Below are 17,840 nucleotides of genomic sequence, written 5' to 3'. Positions count from 1 at the left end.
CCATATTCCTCCTTGGCGCCGTTTCTTGTTCGGATTCATTGGCCACTTGTCCCGATCTGAGCCCCAACTTTCCATCCTTTCCCTTGCTTCTTGCGTCCAGTTTCCCTCTTCCTCCTTCTCCATCTTTTCTCCCCTGTTGTTCCACACCACGCCTGTATCCTTGGTTGGCTCTTTCGTTGTTTCTTGGAAACCTGGTGCGTCATTGGGGGGGTCGTCATTTTTTGAGACATCCATTCCTTCATAGGCATTGCTCAGGCTATTCCAGGTCCACGCAGCTGATGGAATGGTCGAAGGTTCTGGTGGGTGTGCATCCTGCCTAAGGAGGTTCCATCTGATTGGCAGGGATATTCGAGTCCGTCCAGGACCACGCTGCTGATGGAATCGTTGAATCCTCTTGTCGCGCCGAGGACTCGGGTTTTGGACCCATGATTGGAATAAGCGCTGAATCCGATGAGGGAGGCTCAGGCCCGGCACCTTCTGGTATGGGCAGGGTATCCTGAGCAGCAGCCTGCGGCCAGCAATGTCTCAAGGCGTTTGCGGCCGATATTCGGGATCCCGGATTGACCTTCAGGAGCTTCTGCAGAAAGTCGATTCCCCCTTCAGATAGACCAACACCACGAATGTCGCTGAGAGGAAATGTAGTCTGGCCGTTCACGTATTTGCGAACCTCGCCCACATCCCGGAGAAACTCACGCCCTGTAAGTACTCGATAGATAACCGAGCCCAGGGACCACATGTCGGCTGCGGGGGAGCAGCCCCCATCAATCAGGCCGAGCAATTCCGGAGCAATATAGCCCAACGTCCCCTGCCGCATGGTGTTTTGATCGCTTTCGTCCAGACGTCGGGTCAGACCAAAGTCGGAAATCTGGACAAGCCAATCCGGCCCCGGGGAGACAACAAGGATGTTCTGTTCAGAGAGTTAGTACTCGCGTGAGGAATGGAGGTGATGGGCCATACGAACCCCAGGTTTGAGGTCACGATGCACAAACCCCTTGTCATGCATATATCTCAGGCCTTCTGAAAGCTGCCAGGCAATTGTCCTCGCTTCGGTCTCTTTTAGAGGGCCTTTGAGATTTGCGCGCAAATCTCCGTGTTCAATATATTCCATTGTAATGAAAATAGCATTCGCAGTGCGAAACCATCCATAGCTTTTAACGAAGCGCGGCTCGTACTACTCGATGTCAGCATCGCATCTCAACTGAGACAGGGACATGCCGCCTTACCTTGTTATGGGAGAAGGTAAAGATCGCGTCAAGCTCGCGGCCGGCCATAAACATGGTCTTTGGGTTAACCTTGATCTCCTTTACGGCACGCACCGACGGGCCGTCGCCGCGAGTGCTGTCTTTGCGTTGTTCGAGCCATACGGAACCGTAAGAGCCGCACCCTGTGATATCACGACGAGTAAGCTAGACTGCCGCGTTCGCTCCATGATTGCTCGAGCGCTTCTCACCTATCTTCCCAACATGAGTCCATGTCTCGACAACTTTATATTTCCGATCTGAGGCACTTGTTCCGCGACGGTAGAAGTAGTGCTGGACTGTTTTTTGTCGATAATTTTCGTTTCTAACTCGTAGCCTTGCACCAGCTCCAAAAGCTTGCCTGAGCGCGTGTGCGGAGAAGCTGGAATGAGCGGTGCCACCATACTGTTCCACAGGTGGACTTGCTCAGTCAGGCGGACGTCTGTTGAGAGACTGCCCGTGCCGAATTGTTACTTAAGGCGTAGGGTGTATCAAAGCAGTCTTGGGAACCGAGCGATGGAGAAGATTCACAAATTCACAAGCGGTGACATGTTGCTTGGTTCGTGCAGAACACGCTGGTGGGCTTGTCTTGAAGGGGCACACTGCCTTGAATAACTCGGACTCCACGAATAAGAAGGGAAAAAGCGCTGGGAAAAGTTGTCTGCCCTGCATCATCCTGCAGGTGCTTGAGGCAGTGCGCCTTGCCTCGCCATACCCCTCACGGTCGAGCTGAGCCAGCTAGGACTCGACAATCAGCCACTGCCGCATCTCGGTGAAACATCTCACTGAAACAAAGACCCATCTCTTGTGCCGTTCTTGTTCGCCCACTTGCATCACGTCGCACTGTTCCGTCTCCTCCATTTTGATGCGCACTTGTTCATCGCCTTCCCTCTTCTCACTCTTGGGTAATGGTGATCCCCTTGGAGGCATTTTTGCTATCCGTAATCGTACTCGTAGACCAAATTGAGAAACAAGATGATGAACGCCTAGTCTTGGGAGAGTGTGAGAGTTCAACAACAAGACGCGAGACGCGACGCGACGCGTCGAGGATTCATGATCTGGGCGCTGTGGGGTGAGGTTACAGCTGGAAAAAAGCAACGAGATCCTTGCTTCGATGAAGAGACGGGTGGTAGAGTCTTAGTCAAACTGCCAACATCAACATCGTGAACATCGCGATCAATTCTCGAAATATATGCAAGGAGGAAGGTTGGGGGTTGCTGCGGGAACTCGGCGGTTCTGTTTGCACGAGGGGCAGATCCGTTTGCACCAAGTCAAGCATTCGGATAGGAGCAGTTCTTGGTAATTGGTTTTGGCTTGCACAAGCAAACAAAGACTTTGAACTCACAGATGCCGTTTGACATCTGGGGGGAGGTCAAACGGCCAGGGGATGGGAAGGTTGGTTGCAAAGACTTTCTAGGTTATGGAGCAGGAAAAGGAGTTAAGTGGTTGGGAGATGGTTTGGTTGAAGAAGACTTCGACGGTGGCTTGTATGACCCAACGATCTCCCTTACATACCCGATCAATTACTCCTCCACACTCCCCAGAATGCTTGTATAGAAGTCGTGCATCTCTAGCATACTCCATAGCCCTCTCTCATTCCTGAGTTGATGCCTTCTTCTTAGCTCGGCTCCTTGTCATGATGATGCGGCGGCCCGTCTTATCATACTCTCCATCCTCATCCTCACTCTCCTGGCCACCTGCCCGGAAAGAGCTCACTCCCAACACTTCTCCATTCAACAGCGCTTGGAACTGTTTCTTGGAAATCGGATCCTTTCCGTCAAAATGATGCGACTTGCGTTTCTCAGACATCCACGTCGTGATGTCCAAATTGTCCCCACCAATGTCAATCAAGGTGTTGCGAACCCCCGCCACCCACGCCGTGACGCCGCTGTGGTTGACCCTGTAGAGGCGAAGTGTTGCCGTGAAACTAAATGGATCGAGTTGCTTCAGAGCATCAAAGTCGGTGTCCGGGGGTGGCACCTCTGGAAGGTCGACGTTTGGATTGAGAGCCTCGATAGCCTCCTGTAGCCTATACGGCCCGTGGAGCGTGATGTTGTACTTGTTTGCGTATGCCAGGACTTGGTTGTCGAAAGCGTGAGGGCGCCAGAATCGCTTCGAGGATTTTGGGCTAATACCGCAACGAGCGCTGGTCCTCAGGAGGTTACTGGTACCCTTACGCACTTGGTATGCCCAGTTAATGAAGAGAGACATGATCAGGCCAAGGTTTTGAGGACCGCGGTTTTGTCGATGTCGTAGAAGAACCTCGTGTCTTTCAAACATGGCGAGCATTGTGAGGAAGAGACGCCCGATGAGCTTAAAGGTGGCATCAACTGTCTCATGGTGGATTCTCAAAAATTATGTCAACGGAAATTCTTAGGTAGCGGCGACCTAGGAACGTACTGCATCACCTCAAAGCCAACACCTGAGTTCAGAAAATATGCCAGTGCCTCACATATTGCCCATCGAAAAAAACAGTTGTAGCCGACCTCGTCAAAGTCCAGGATGAGGTTTTGCAGAACCTCGAGGACACCGTACGCGCTGTGGTCGTTGAAGGTGTACATGCCATAGTAGTCCGGACACCGAAGATCAGCGAGTTTGAACTGGTCCTGCAGCTTGCGCCAACCTGCGTACGTGATTGTCCACACATGATCTGGGTGCTCCTCGGCGAGCTTCAGGCAAAGACACGTCTCACCGTTGTCGCATCCCGATGGTTCTTCATCCGAGTCAGTCGGCTCGCCATTGTAAAATGGCGGCCGGCACATGCAGAAAAGCTTGTTCTCTTCAAGACTGTCCATCTCTACCTGGTACTTGGCAGCGATGTTTGCGGACGCCGAGACGGGTGCCCAACGTTTGTTAAGGATGTCATAACGCGCAGCCTTGCCTTTTGCGTTTTGGAGAGCAATCCTGTCTTGCTCCAACCGTTTGACAGGGTCAAGCTCGGGCACTGGTCGTGGCGGAGGAGGTTGGGAGAGCATGGCGACAAACTCGGCATGCGAGTAAAGCCTGACTTGAGATTGAGACATTGCGTTGAAACTTGTTGAGATTCGTGGGAAGAGAAAGAATACAATGCGACAACAAAAGGTCAAGAGAAACTCGAAAACATCATTTCCACACATCCCAGATGATCTCCACAAACGGTTCTGTTTGGATTCCAGGGCAAACGGAGAAAAAGCAAGACCGCGAATCCCTGTTCGCGTCTCTCCGCCACAACCGAACACCCGATGCTTGGCATCTTCATGAAGGCAATTTCCATCCAGAGAAACACTGGAAGACGCGACCAGATCTTCAACGTCTCACATCTCAAGCCATTCATCCATCATTTTGTAAACATGTGCCTCACCACCGATACAACACTCCCAGCTCCAAATCCCTCCTTCACTGCCGCGTCCATCCACCCCACCAAAACCGTCAACCCTGAACCATCAACCCCCTCCTCCTCACACGCCCGAACAATGTTTTTCACCCCTTCCAACTGCATGGCCAACGAATTGCCCATATCATTCAGCCAATCCTCTCTGTCCAATTGCTCAGCGAGCAAGCTCACATGAGGCGCCAGGGATTTGAGGACTGGAACCGTAACAGCGTCGGTTGCATGTTGGACGTTCGGGACCTTCCCTTCCTTGCTCTGGCCAGCTGCTGAGCTCACCTTGGTCTGTCCGTTCTTCAGGCCGTTCTGCAGGAGCGCGAAGCCGGTGAATGCCCCGATGAACATTCCGTACATCGCAGAGAGGGCGGCAAGATCATGCAAGGCGGCCGCGCCAGGGTCGCTTTCTCCCTCATCATTTCTCGGTGTTGGGCCATCGGGGTTGGAGCCCAGATACAGCGTGGCGCCGATGGGAGTTAGGACATCGCGGACCAGGGTGTCATATCCTGCCTGCGACTCTCCGCTGAGGACCATGAAGGACTCGGCCGTACCGACCTGTTGGGGAACGACCATGATGGCGCCATCAAAGTAGGCGGCTGCGCCGAGGACCTGCTTGAAGTAGGTGGATGAAGCGCGAGCTTGGCTGGCGGTGCCGTTGGTGAGGTTGACGATGACTTTATTAGCGAGAGGTGATCCTTAGAAATATGTTGTTAGCGCTTGAGGGAATGTTGGTAGGTCGCGATGTCATCAAGGATTCGATATCTTACCTCCTTGTCCCCCTTCCAAAGCCGAGAACACTGCCATCACGCTTGGATAATCAAGCAAGCAAATTACCACGACCTCGCTGTTAGCAACCGCAGTCGCCAGGTTAGTCTCCAGCACTGCGCCCTGCTCCACTAGCGCCCGAACCTGTGGTCGGTCGGGCGTTCGGTTCCACAAAGTGAGGTTGGGAGACTGCGCAGTTGGGGCAGCACTGCCAGTAAGCAAGGCTCCCGCAAGAGCAGCGCCCATGTTGCCGATGCCGATGCAGGTGATTGACTTGGGAGTCATCGTGATTCTTGAGTCTGTAAATCTGGAGCTGTGATATCTTCTCTTGGTGATGCCAGAGTTCTTTGGACAAACTAAGTGGGAGGAGGATCGCATTTTATGCTTTTTCGCTTCCTGTATTAACCGGTCATAGGTGTCGATGCCCATCAATTGGAGACTGGGATGGACGCCATAACGCCCTACGTCTTCTTTGGTCCGCGGCAAGGCTACTCCCGAGTTGATTGCTAAGCCTCATCACGCTAACTCTCATACTGGCAACGGAAACCACATTACAAATATTAATACTCCCTCAGCTCAGGGGCATCTTCCCGGGACAAAGGTGTCTTGTCTGTGAGGGGCGTAATGGAGTCGTTGAAGTTGAGTACACAACTACTTCGTCGTTGCTATTTTGATGCTTAGAAACCCTGGATACTAGGGAAATGCTCGGTTCAACATCAATACCGAGAGTTGTGAGGGCTGACTGCTTGGTAATCCATCATGCAAGAGATGCGGGGTCATGTCGTGGCGCGGCCAAAGCTGTCTGTGCATGGGGATGATCCAATTGTGTCGACGGGACATTCGAAGATCGACGCAGCCGATTCCATTGCCATGGCTGAGGTCGTGAAACCCAGATCACCACGATGCTGTGAGTGGTGGGGCGGTGGATGAGACACCGGGTCCGGTCCCGATCCGGGCCGCTGTGGAGCCACCGAGCCTACCGAACCTCCGAGAAGTTTGGACCCACAGCCACGTGTTGCGCCGGTTGCCAAGAACACATATTTCCAAGGACGGAAGTAACAAAACACACCCCTGAGACCGTCCTCCGGCATTTCAGTACAACGTCATCTGGCATGTTTTTTGCGCCTCTCCGTCGACCTGAAGTTGTGCCCTCGACCAGCGGTCTACCTTGCACAAAGGACTCGCGCCACGGTATATGCCAACGTAAAAAGCCAGCGTGCCACCTACACCATTTTGTTTCCTTGAACACTGTCATGGTTTGGGTCATCAACCATGGCATGGAACTCGAGCATCTTGAAATTACACAGCGCATCATGTCATCCGAAGTCAAAAGATCCTTAAAATCTAAAAACGCATAAAGAATAAATGTGAAGTAAGGTTGTTTCGAGTCACAAAGCATGTTGTATCCATGGCATTTCAACATTTTAAACGCTTCCGGCTTTTTGAGCTGTGCCTCGAGTTCCATTCTCTTCCTCCACCGACACCACAATCCGACAACCAGCTCTCTTACACTTCTCTCCTCGCGTCAACTCAAGAGACTCAACAACGGCATTCAATACAACCTCTCAACGGGCGATTTCGACCATCTGGACCTTCTCAACCCACGATCCGAACAAGGTTAACCCACCGCTGGCCCCATGGAGAGCATTGACGACTATATTGAAGGGAGCCCCTATAACTCTCCTACCGTCGGTGGAACCGACGCCTACGCTATGGAGAGCACCGGAAGCCATCACTCCTGTTTCTGCAGCACCTGTGAAGTGGTTTGCGAGTACCTCGCGTGGGGTGACAATTCGCTTTGTACCTACTGTCGAGAAGGGATCCATACCTCAAACAGCAAGGCATAGTTTCACAGAAGTCAGTGGACGGTATTTGCAGGTTTCATGACAAGGATAGTTTGGGGCAATTGAAAGAAGCACAGGTCCTTAATGTGGCATCTTGGATCTTGGACAGGTGAGGGCTATGTTTCGGAATGGGAACGAGCACTCTGAGTTTGTCATCTTTCTGCATGGCGTTGAGTTCGAGGTCATGAGTTTGGTGTTCTGAGGCGTGATGACATACAAGTTATGGCCATGCAACAGAACTACTAGCTAGGGTGGAAGGAGAGTCGATGCTTTCTCTTTATCGCAGTGGTTCTGCCAACTCGAAGATGCTTTTGCAACGCAAACGATGACCACGCAATGTCGGCCTCTTTCTCAGGCATTTCCAGTGTGATACCTGACCTCCCTTGCTGCATCTTAACTATCGTCACTTAGGTGATGCTCCGGAGCATGTGGGAGTCTTCGCATTTGTCTCACCAACGGGGATGAGACGGGTGGGATTTCTACATCAGGGGACATTGGAAAATCAGGTTTCGACCAACACTTTGCTTCAAAACTGGTCCTGGCCGTGCGTGAATATTGTGGTTCTTCTCAGGTGATTGCGTTTGCGATTATGGCTTATGTTCATCCTTCTGATCCCACAATCTTCAGACATTATTGAGGGGCCTGTGGCGTAGAGTCGGTTGACCGACCTCACGACATCACGAGCTTCATGGTCAGTTTCACGGCCTGGTACCAATTGGTCGCCTGAGAGGGAAAACATGTGAACCAAGAAGGAAGTGACCAACCTTAAAGCGGCGACCAAGCGAACAAGAAGATGGAAACCTTAGCCTGAGGTTCTACGAGCATCGTGCCCGCAAGGACTTAGTCAAGCGACCAATATCTTTGCATCAGATCTTCCGCTGCTTCCTCCTTCCATCATCATCAACATTACAAGACTCCCGTCAACGACATTCACCAAAAGTTCATTCATCCATCACCAGCCTACGTCCAAAGACCAATCCTCTCGCTACAACACAAACAAGAACACCTGATCTGTGACATGTTCAGCGCATCTTTCGTCAAATTCCAGCTACCCATCACCACCGAAATGTCGGCAAAGGACTACAAGTCATGCGAGTGCAGCTATTGCGACAAGAAGTGCCGGAATACCGCAGTTGAAGGCACGACCTTAATATGCCTCCCTTGCACCAACGGCCATCACAACTTCAGCTATCAGCCCGAAAGTGGCCTCGATTTTGACGCTACGGAGGATGTGATCCTGGGTTTCTGGTGGTGGTAATCGGTTTGGAGACGATCAAGAGGCTCTGGGAGTGTCACGGGAAACTGGAATTGGCGGAAGACAGGTCACCCAGTGGGAACTTCTTCAGGGGAAGACAGGACAAGGACTCAAGAAACAGGCGTTCGGGTCGGATATTTTGGTAAGTATGGCCACGTTTCTTTTTCCATTCCGCCACTCCTCAATTGCTTATCTTGCTCTTGTAAAGTTCGATCCTGCGCTCTTGGGCCTGCCATGGTGTCTAGAGTTAAACTTGGGTGGATGGGATACCCCGAACCGTTCAGATCACAGCTTTCTCCAGTCATCTTGGCATGAACTGTCAATATTCTAGAGACCCCTGACCCTGAAATAGAGAATCCCAGTGTCGTTCCTTTTTGACAACCCAGGGTTATGTACGTCGATTCCTCGTTGCCCTCATACACTGCTGCCAGTTGATTATTCTGGTCATCGTCTTAGAGCTTCTAACCGTGTAAGGTTTCAAACCACAAAAAGGGGTCACGAACCTTGGAACAACCCGAGAGAACATGGCAATGGCAACGTCGACCTTAACCTTAACTATAGGTTTTCTGTCATCAACCATTGTTTTTTGTGTATATAGCCAGCAGGTCTCCTTGATCTTCTTCTTTTCCCTTCTCTCAACAACAAACCTCACTTCGAATCTTCCTGCTTCAACAACAACGACCATCAAGCAACCATCAAGCCTCACTTCACACTCATCCATCTTGCTTCAACACTCTCCTCCTGTGCCAGAGCATTACACAAGTCTCCTCAGCCAACCCATATCAAACTTCCTCCAGCACCTTACCGTCGTCAGTCATCGACTCTTAGCGACCAAGATGTCTGCGGAGGATTACAAGTCCTGCGAATGCGCGACCTGCGACAAGAAGTGTCGCAATGCCGCCCTCGAAGACAGCACTCTCTGCTTCTCTTGCACCAACGGTCGCCATAATTTCGGTTAAGAACTAGCCAGTGCTCTACCAACTCAGTCAGCAACACCAAGGTTCGAGCAGCAGCAATGCCGACTGCCACAGCCAAAGAGCCTTGAGCTAAATGCTTCGCTGGACATGGGGCACATTCTCAGAGGTGAGCCGAGTCCCCAGAACAGCCCCGAGAGGTGACCGTGACTGACCGACGTAGGATGATTTCCTCACCAGGCGAAAACGGCAACAGGCTATGTTGGACAAGAGGGACTTACGGGAATGGCGTTCTGGCGTTCGGAGTGGAACAAAACGATACCCATGGGTAAGGATGAGTTAGGGGGACAACTTAGGATGGCAGTGATCGGTTCATTCCTCCACGTCCCAGGACGTCTGGCCGTGGATTCGAAGATAGCAAATCCAGGGATTTTTCAGGGCCACATTTCCGTTGCTTGCATTCCATGACCCAACAACTTCTGATACTGGACTGACCACAGTTTTCCGTCAGAGTGCTGAACACACGTGCTTTGTGTCATCAGGTCCCATTTCCGGTACTTATGGGTATCGCTATTCCGTGTATCCTTACATGAACTCCGCTCTCTGTCCTGGACTCGACACTCCTTCTGCCCATGTTCCCACGTTTCCACCATAAAACCCTCACTTAAACCTTCTTCCAGTACATGACGGTGCTCGAAAACATGTTCTCAAAGTCCGGGAACTCAAACTTGTGATACGTCTTGTCCATCTCACGAAAGGCTGTCAAGCGGTTCTTGATCTGACGTTTCCCGTCGTAGTACTGGCCCAAAATGTTTTCCCACTCTTGCAGGCTGGAGCCGATGTAGACAGCCGGGAGCTGGGATGCCAGGGCCTGGTTGTAGATGTCCAGTTCCATGTGGATGCCAAACAGGATGGTTTGCTCGTCAACGATGGAGAAGCCATCCGGCGAGTCCACGACGTCCATATCCAGATCATGGCAGAACTCTTTGTCAATCTTGGTGAAGCGGGGTTCCTGGATGTAGCACTGGACTTTCTGGCCGGTCACGCATTCTGGGAGCGAGTCAGGAATCTGCTCTTGCTCTGAGAGGAGAGCCATCGCGGTCAAGGTCTTACCGAAGTGGTTGACAATGTGGCGAAAGGCGGCCGTCTGTAAGTGAGCCGTCTTCCGGGCCGTGATGCTGCCATTTTCTGGGTCGTACGGGCCAGTGCCGAGGCATACGGCTTTCGTTATGAGTGGGAGAGATCCCGATTGTTTTGTCGCATCGTAGAGAACTGTACGAAGATTTTGCCACCAGTCTCTTGTCTGGGTGTTCCGAACCAGGGACTGGTGATGGTCGTGGATGTCGTTGAGAGAGAGTTCAGGGTTAGGGTTGGGACGGAGGACATCCGGAATGACCGGGGCTTCACGCCGCTTGCCCCGACGGAAGACTTGCATCCAGCCCCCGTTGTCAGAGCTCATATTTCCAAGTTGGTCACAGTCAGGAGCTGTTTGCCAAAGCGGAATCAAATTATGAATAGCGCGAAAGTAGATTTTACTCAGAGGTTGTCATGATGCTGTGGCTTGTGATGTTGAGAACCACCAAAAGTTTTGGCGGGGCTTGCTGTTGCTGCAAGGCTGATATAGATTTTGCCAGGCTCCACCGCCTTCCTTTTTCAGCCGGTGACGAGCGCCTTGTCTCTCCATGCAGAACGTCATCTTGACGAGAGAGGCATGGCATTTTCACATCATCCCCAACGTCAACACCTCCGTCATCAGTGTTTTTGGATGCCTGAGTCAAACATGAACCTTGTTCTCAGAGAAGGTACTCGCACAAACGGAGGGGCCGTGCTCCTGGCGCTCTGTCCATCTCCTTCCCACTCCAGTCTGTTGTTCCTGTATCCCATCCTGCTCGTCAGCTTACCGGATAATTATTCATCGGCAGCAGTGCGACCAACCGCCGGGCCTTTGTGTTTCGTTGCGTTTCGTGTAACCTGAGGGCATCGGCAAACTGCTTCAAGTGACGACTTTTGAAAGAAATTCAACAACCATCAGTCCATTGATCGCGATGTGGCCTTTCGAACCACGCGACGCGCGATGCCGGCACTTCCTGTTCAGGCACCGTCTTCTGCCCCTTGCGGCAAGGTCAGGTCAAAAGATCTCTGCTGGGGGCTGCTGAAGAGCAAACAATGCGTCCTCGACGATCTTCGACCCGCCTTTCCCCGCGCCCCACATGGTCCTTCGGAGAAGCTGATTGGTCCATTGGCTGGATGGCTGGGCGCTTAACTGTGCGACAGGGTTGGCGGATCGCTGCTCGGGTGGAGATCCAATGCGACTTTCCCAGGACGAGTCCGAATGGACGCTGGGCACTTCACTTGAGGGCAACCATCGTCCAGGTCTTGAACACAATGCGAAGAGATGATTTGGAATGATTATGGCTGCACCCAGCAGTTTAGGAGACGCTTACCTGGGGTCTCTACGGCGTAGTCGTCTTGATGCTTCTTGACCATATATGACAACAGCCTTCTCCCTGCAGAGAGCCATGGCCGTCGGAACGCCGCTCAACGGCTCACGCTCACTTGGACTGCTGACTGCCCAAAGAATCCCGAATGGACAGGCGGGTCGTTGGCGTCCAGCAAGCATGGGGCATCTTTTTTTGGCGAGTCGCTGGGGCAGAACTGGTGTGCCATTGCACATCCCGTCACCTCGCTCGCTGGCCAAGCGGTCCGCTGCGGCCGCCCATTGGTCCTGGCAGTCGTTGAGCGACTAGGGGCGGGAGGGTCGGCATGCACCGCTTGCGCCGCCGCAGCCCGCTTCCTGCCCTGTGACTGGCCGGGTGACGGAGAGACAGACGGTTGCCAAAAGCCGCTCACATTGGATGGTGTGGTTCTGGTTCGGCATGCTTGGAGGCAAAGGTGGTCCCGCCGTCCTTGGAACCGGCGCCGTACGCTTGTAGGGGGGTGGGTGACAGAGCATGCAATATTGGCTCGCAGGTCACAAAGCCCGGGCGGCTGGAAGAGGGGAAGGGTACGGCTGCCACGCCGAGGACCGCCAGATATCACCCTCCCGCCGCCCAGACGCTTTCCCCTCTGCCTCTTGAGATTTTTTTCGACCTTGCATGTCCAAAGACTGTCGGTTCGACCTCCAACTTGCGTTCCGTTGCGTGTTGTCGTGCGCGGCCACTTCGACCGACCCATCACCACAGGCCTCCGCCACTTACACCGTCTCGCGCACCAGCCACGGACTTTGTGGGGAGGAGAATCGGGAATTTTCAACAACAACAACACAACATTGAACATCAAACTAGTCCCGAGGACTGCCGATAAGAGGAGGCATATTTTCTTGGGGTATCAAAGAAGGGCGTCGAGATAATAGGGATTGACCTCCCGACCACCGGGATTCACCTCGATCTTCGGGTCGCACATCCGCAACACCACATTCACACATCCACATAACAATCCTCAACATGTTCGCATCAACACTCCTCACCATCGCCAGCGCGGCGCTGGCATCCGCCCACACCGTCATCACATACCCCGGCTGGCGCGGCAACAACCTCATCACCAACGAGTCCTTCCCGTACGGCATGCAATGGATGTATCCATGTAAGTCTCCTCCCTCACCATCGTCGCCTCATATTCCTCAGTCAATTCCCCCCCGGCTAACAATTCCCTTCCCCAGGCGGCGGCATGCCCACAACCAAGAACCGCACTTACTGGCCGACCACCGGCGGCGCCCTCGCCTTCCAGCCGGGCTGGTTCTCGGGCCACCAGACAGCCATGATCTACGTCAACATCGGCTTCGGCAACGAGGGTCCCGCCGACAACCCTGACCTCCAAGGCCCCCCGAACATGAGCCACCCGCTCATTCCGCCCTTCCAAATCCTCGGCCCCACGAAGAACCCCTACCCGGGAACCGTCTGCCTGCCGCAGGTCCCGATGGCGGCTGACGTTCACCCGAAGCCCGGCGATTTGGCGACCATCCAGTTGGTGGAATTGGCAGTGCATGGTGCGGCGTTGTATTCGGTATGTTTTGTTCCCTCGGATAGTCTTGGAGCTTTATGTTTTCAAGATGACAGTGCGCTGACCGATGTGTGCTCTGTATTTCTAGTGCGTCGATATCATCTTCGCCGAGCCCGGCGACCCAAAGATCGCGCTTGTCAACGAGACCAACTGCTTCAACAGCACCGATATCGGCTTCGCTGACGTCTACTCGCTTACCCTGCGCGCGCCCGGCGAGGGTACGAGGACTTCTGCTGCCTCGCCGTCGGTTTCCCAGCTGGCGAGGTATTGGGGATACCTCCCTGCTGTGATGGGGCTGATGTGGGCGTTACTATGAGCGAGGGTGATTTGAAACATGTGGCTTGGATGGACGGATCTGGGTTCTGTGAGGAGAAGAGGGGGTTGGATGGACGAGCATGTCTATGCCACGCCCTGATCATATCGGCAAGTCTGCTGTTGTAACATTTTTCCATGGGATTTTGGGGTTTATTCTGGGTTCTGGTTGTGGGCTCTGGCGTTTTGGGGTGTGGTCATGATATCCGGCTGGAATGGATCAGAGAGTTGGGTTCTCCTTCGTCCCTCATTCTTCTCTTCTTGTGTCTTATTTTTCTCTATTTTCTACTCTCTCTCCGTTTGTAATAGTGGGAGGGAGGAGTGGAAGGCCGGATCTGAGTGTTGGATAGCACAGCCACATTGAAACATGGCTTCATAGCATTGCAAGGACGATGAACTGGGTGCAAAATACAGTTGCAGATAAATACAAAACGACCCCCTAGAAAAGGTTCCGCTTCATGGCCCCAACCGGCAGTTTCGATGATGATGATGAGCTAGACCGACCCGTGAGTTGTTCGAGGGTCCTCCATCTCCATCACCTCACAAGGGATGAATTCGATGTCTCCGCAGTCCAACCGAATCTAAACCACTCCAAGAAAGTCCCCCTAGAACTGCATACAATGAAACATCTCACAAGACGAGATTAGAATTGGGGGGCAGAAGAGGAAGCTAGTAGGATACATAGCCCCCTCCGAACCAGCCGAAACATCATGTACACCAAGCAAGAGGGAAACACAAATCTTACTGCGTCTACACCGTTCCTACATTCTGACCAAGACTTACTTCAGGTACTGGCACGTGGTTGAAATAGGTACCCAGCCAGGGGCCATCGCGATGACCTCAGCACGGAATCCAGTTTCACGTTAAAGATAGGTGGATGCTTGGGGTATCGTATGCTCGAAGTGCCGTGAAATGGAAAGGGCATCAGCCGTCCACGGGGGATTCCACTGGTCCCTACCTAGACTAGTCAGAGGAGGTGATGGGGCTGCAAGGGGAGAGCGATTCGGATGTGAACGGGAGAGTCTCACGAGGCGCGCACACCACCAAGCATGGGAAATGTCGGATCTAGGCATACCAGATGGTTTCCTTACGAGGGCTAGGGGAGATGAAGTGAGCTGTTACGTATGTACATGGTTTGGTTGCAGTGGTATGGTTGCATACACTGATGCCGCCATGGCGGGATTTTGGCCGTCACAGTTGCAGACGTATCATCACAGCAAAGTCGGCGGCTGTTGTGACAGGTATCCGGGATCCCGGTACCACAGCACCCGACTTCTCGAGATGCGTACCGACATTCAAGGTCATACTATCGTGATGAAGTCTGGTCCCTAACTTGAGCACTTCGTCGCATATCAAACCTCTCACCCGACGCTGGGAAACGCCGTGAACTCTCGGATGACTGGCGAACCGAGGCCGAGCACGACAGCCCGGGGCGCACATCGCAGGTTCAGAGCAGCAACGAAGCTCTTGGATGAATCTCACTTCTATGATGGGGCTCCACTTCCTCTGATTGCCCATGGCTAGACGCCAGCTAGTCCCTAATCACGCACAAGTCTCTCTCCCCCCATCACCATTTGCCCTTCAATCACGCCAATGCATTACGCCCTCAACAACCCCTCGCACTCCTTCACCACCGCCTTGATCCTCTCCTCCTGCGCCTTCTTCTCTGCCTCCTTCACTGTCTCGCTCGCATCCAACGTCTTGGCCAGATCCTTCGCATCCCCTCCCGCGGCAAGGATCATGCCCAACGTCATGAGGGCGCGGAAGAGCACCTCCTGGTCCGCGGTCCTGCGCACCACCGCCGCCGCGACCTGGACGAGGAGCATGATGAGCTCTAGCTCGACGCTTCCGCGCTCGTTGTACGCGAGGCACGCAAAGTTGAACGCCGCCGACGTGAGCGCGATCTGCAAGTTCATGTTCTCCGCTCCGATCGGTGCGCCGCCCTCGACTCCAGCAATGCGCGCCAACAGGCTGACGAGGGTGGTTGCCTCGGAAGTGACGAGTTTGCGGCCTTCGGGGGTGGCGAAGAGATTTGCGATGACACGAAGTGCCATCATGACGACATTGACATTGAGCTTGGAGGCGTCGGGAATCTTGACGAGATCAGTGAGCGAGATGTCAGATGAGACGGTGTCTTGAGTATCGAGCGCGCTGCGGAGGACAATGCTGATCAGGTTGCCATACTCGCCATCACTGAGCGAGGCAGAGCCTGGGTAAGGCACCAAGCAGCGCAGGACGTCGACAGCAGGCAGACGGTCGACATAAGCCCATTGCGTAAGGAGCATGTAGATGGAGTGTTGGACGTCGAGAGGGGCCGACAATGGTTTCGATTTTGGATCTCCACCCATGACTCCTTGGAGGACGGACTCTAGACGGCTGAGACCGTTGGGATTCAGGGCGAGGTGCTTATTGCCAGCCAAGAGCTGCTTCTCGTTCAAGCTCTTAAGCTTGCGCAGAACCGGCTCCCACTTGGCCTGGGTAAGGGCGAGGTATCCTGTATGTGGTAGGTACTTTGGTTGCTGCGGTTGGTCTGGGCGATACCGAGCTTCGGTCCCCAGCGGATCTGCCGAAGGGGCCTCCGTGGTCTGGCCGATGGTTGCCCCTTTGGTATTTTGGATGATGAACTTAGCAACCTCATCTATGTATGAGATGGGCAGCTTGTTTTCTCCCAAAAACCTGGTCGCCGCATCGTACGGGTTCTCAGAGAGGTTGTACGGGAGTTTGAGAGGCGGTTTCCCCTCCTCGATGTCCACGTCAAAGACGTAGTCATACTCCTTGCCGTTGTACTCAACCTTCCGGCCACTGCTTCCCGTGGAATCCACCACGGTTCCCACATGCACCCATCGTTGCTCGCCTGTTCAAGTCAGTCACCTGTGTGTCATGGCGCAGGACAACCACTTACTTGTTGACCACTGGTACGCCCCGATACTGCCGTCATCTTCCAGGACGGTGGTGACTTGCCCGTCTTTCCTTCCCGAGTTGGTGAGGAGCCAGGACTTGGGGTTCAGACGCTCCTTATTGATGGAGCCCAATTGCTGCTGTGGGATAGCTGAGGACTTCACCGACTCCTCGAACTGGGCCAAAACCTCGGGAGGGGCAGTACGATCGGGACTCCGGGTGAAGACGCGGACGACATTGTCGCTGGCGCCCGACACGATATCACCATTCTCCGGGCACACGGCAACGGACCACACCGAAATGGCAGGGTGTGTTATCGTCTGGACACACTCAGAGCCGCGCCAGATGCGTACGGTCCGGTCTTCACCGGAGCTCACAATCTCGCTGGTGGGAAGACAGGCAAGAGAGTAGATGAAGCTGTCATGCCCATGCAGAACGCCAACCTGAGCGCCTGTCATCTTCCACAGCAATATTGTACCGTCATTTCCGGCGCTGGCGAAATCGGCGCCACTTGGATGCCCTTTGAGGCCGGTAGGGAGTTTGCAGAGAGCGCGGACAACGGAACCCGTGGCGAGGGTACGGCGGGGCTCAACCTCTCCCCCGGCGTTCGCTTGGCGGAGGTCGAAAATGCGAACAAATGTATCCGCACTACCGGTGATGATGATATTCTCGTCGACCGCCAAAACCGCCCAGACGCTGCGCACCTCGCCTTGGTGCAACAAGTGTGCCTTGACCTCCCATTTCTGCGAGTCCCAGACCAGTGCCTTCCCGTCCCAGCCTCCCGACACGACATAGGAACCCCCCGGAGATACATCCAGAGCGCAGACATTGTGGCCATGGCCAATGAGTAAGCGGTCGGCGTTGTCTGTGGCAGTCAAGCTGGGACGCTTTGCCTCGATGATGGATTCCTGGCCTCCTGAGATGATGAGGCCCTCGGGCCAGTTCTTGGAGGGGCGGTAGAAGGTCAAAGAGTTGATGTAGCCATGTCCCTGGCTGGTAATGATAGGCTCAAAGGTTGGGGGTTTTTCGGAGGTCTTTTGCCAGAGACGGACGGTTTGGTCGCGCGAAGAAGAGAGGACAGTATTTGCTGAGGGAAAGCAGACGGCGCGGACCTGGTGCGGCTCATGTCAGCATGGATCATATGGAGAAGAGAGACACGGCGCCCGATCAAGAAAAAGTTGGGGGACCTGCATCCGCGTCATGGCCCTTGAGTTGGGCCAAGAGTTTGAAATCGGGCATTCTACTTCAAGC

General features: G+C 53.7%; 8 protein-coding genes across 8 annotated transcripts; 3 read left to right on the top strand and 5 right to left on the bottom strand.

The window, feature by feature from the left end:
• Positions 1 to 316: 316 nt before the first annotated feature.
• Positions 317 to 1,642, bottom strand: VTJ04DRAFT_7363 (uncharacterized protein; the record flags this gene model as incomplete). Its single annotated transcript, XM_069365682.1, has 5 exons — positions 317 to 907; positions 962 to 1,171; positions 1,224 to 1,384; positions 1,451 to 1,532; positions 1,583 to 1,642. 5 exons carry the CDS (start codon positions 1,640 to 1,642, stop codon positions 317 to 319), a joined length of 1,104 nt encoding a protein of 367 aa, XP_069216692.1.
• Positions 1,643 to 2,831: 1,189 nt separating this feature from the next.
• Positions 2,832 to 4,261, bottom strand: VTJ04DRAFT_7362 (uncharacterized protein; the record flags this gene model as incomplete). The annotated part of the gene is made up of 2 exons (XM_069365681.1): positions 2,832 to 3,585; positions 3,639 to 4,261. The coding sequence occupies 2 exons, from the start codon at positions 4,259 to 4,261 to the stop codon at positions 2,832 to 2,834; spliced, it is 1,377 nt and encodes a 458-aa protein (XP_069216691.1).
• A 517-nt stretch (positions 4,262 to 4,778) lies between these two features.
• On the bottom strand, positions 4,779 to 5,652 carry VTJ04DRAFT_7361 (uncharacterized protein; the record flags this gene model as incomplete). The annotated part of the gene is made up of 3 exons (XM_069365680.1): positions 4,779 to 4,805; positions 4,885 to 5,297; positions 5,370 to 5,652. 3 exons carry the CDS (start codon positions 5,650 to 5,652, stop codon positions 4,779 to 4,781), a joined length of 723 nt encoding a protein of 240 aa, XP_069216690.1.
• A 4,392-nt stretch (positions 5,653 to 10,044) lies between these two features.
• On the bottom strand, positions 10,045 to 10,839 carry VTJ04DRAFT_7360 (uncharacterized protein; the record flags this gene model as incomplete). Its single annotated transcript, XM_069365679.1, has 2 exons — positions 10,045 to 10,430; positions 10,494 to 10,839. The coding sequence occupies 2 exons, from the start codon at positions 10,837 to 10,839 to the stop codon at positions 10,045 to 10,047; spliced, it is 732 nt and encodes a 243-aa protein (XP_069216689.1).
• A 1,396-nt stretch (positions 10,840 to 12,235) lies between these two features.
• Positions 12,236 to 12,652, top strand: VTJ04DRAFT_7359 (uncharacterized protein; the record flags this gene model as incomplete). Its single annotated transcript, XM_069365677.1, has 3 exons — positions 12,236 to 12,301; positions 12,351 to 12,384; positions 12,486 to 12,652. 3 exons carry the CDS (start codon positions 12,236 to 12,238, stop codon positions 12,650 to 12,652), a joined length of 267 nt encoding a protein of 88 aa, XP_069216688.1.
• Positions 12,653 to 12,823: 171 nt separating this feature from the next.
• Positions 12,824 to 13,695, top strand: VTJ04DRAFT_7358 (uncharacterized protein; the record flags this gene model as incomplete). Its single annotated transcript, XM_069365676.1, has 3 exons — positions 12,824 to 12,962; positions 13,039 to 13,382; positions 13,468 to 13,695. 3 exons carry the CDS (start codon positions 12,824 to 12,826, stop codon positions 13,693 to 13,695), a joined length of 711 nt encoding a protein of 236 aa, XP_069216687.1.
• A 29-nt stretch (positions 13,696 to 13,724) lies between these two features.
• On the top strand, positions 13,725 to 14,055 carry VTJ04DRAFT_7357 (uncharacterized protein; the record flags this gene model as incomplete). Its single annotated transcript, XM_069365675.1, has 2 exons — positions 13,725 to 13,743; positions 13,808 to 14,055. 2 exons carry the CDS (start codon positions 13,725 to 13,727, stop codon positions 14,053 to 14,055), a joined length of 267 nt encoding a protein of 88 aa, XP_069216686.1.
• A 1,234-nt stretch (positions 14,056 to 15,289) lies between these two features.
• VTJ04DRAFT_7356 (uncharacterized protein) lies at positions 15,290 to 17,828 on the bottom strand (the record flags this gene model as incomplete). The annotated part of the gene is made up of 3 exons (XM_069365674.1): positions 15,290 to 16,545; positions 16,594 to 17,701; positions 17,781 to 17,828. 3 exons carry the CDS (start codon positions 17,826 to 17,828, stop codon positions 15,290 to 15,292), a joined length of 2,412 nt encoding a protein of 803 aa, XP_069216685.1.
• Between the last annotated feature and the right edge of the window lie 12 nt (positions 17,829 to 17,840).

Source organism: Mycothermus thermophilus (assembly GCF_041956435.1).
Source record: "Mycothermus thermophilus strain CBS 625.91 unplaced genomic scaffold VTJ04scaffold_5, whole genome shotgun sequence".
NCBI classification, from domain to species: domain Eukaryota; kingdom Fungi; phylum Ascomycota; class Sordariomycetes; order Sordariales; family Chaetomiaceae; genus Mycothermus; species Mycothermus thermophilus.
This window is presented reverse-complemented; position numbering and strand designations above follow the sequence as displayed.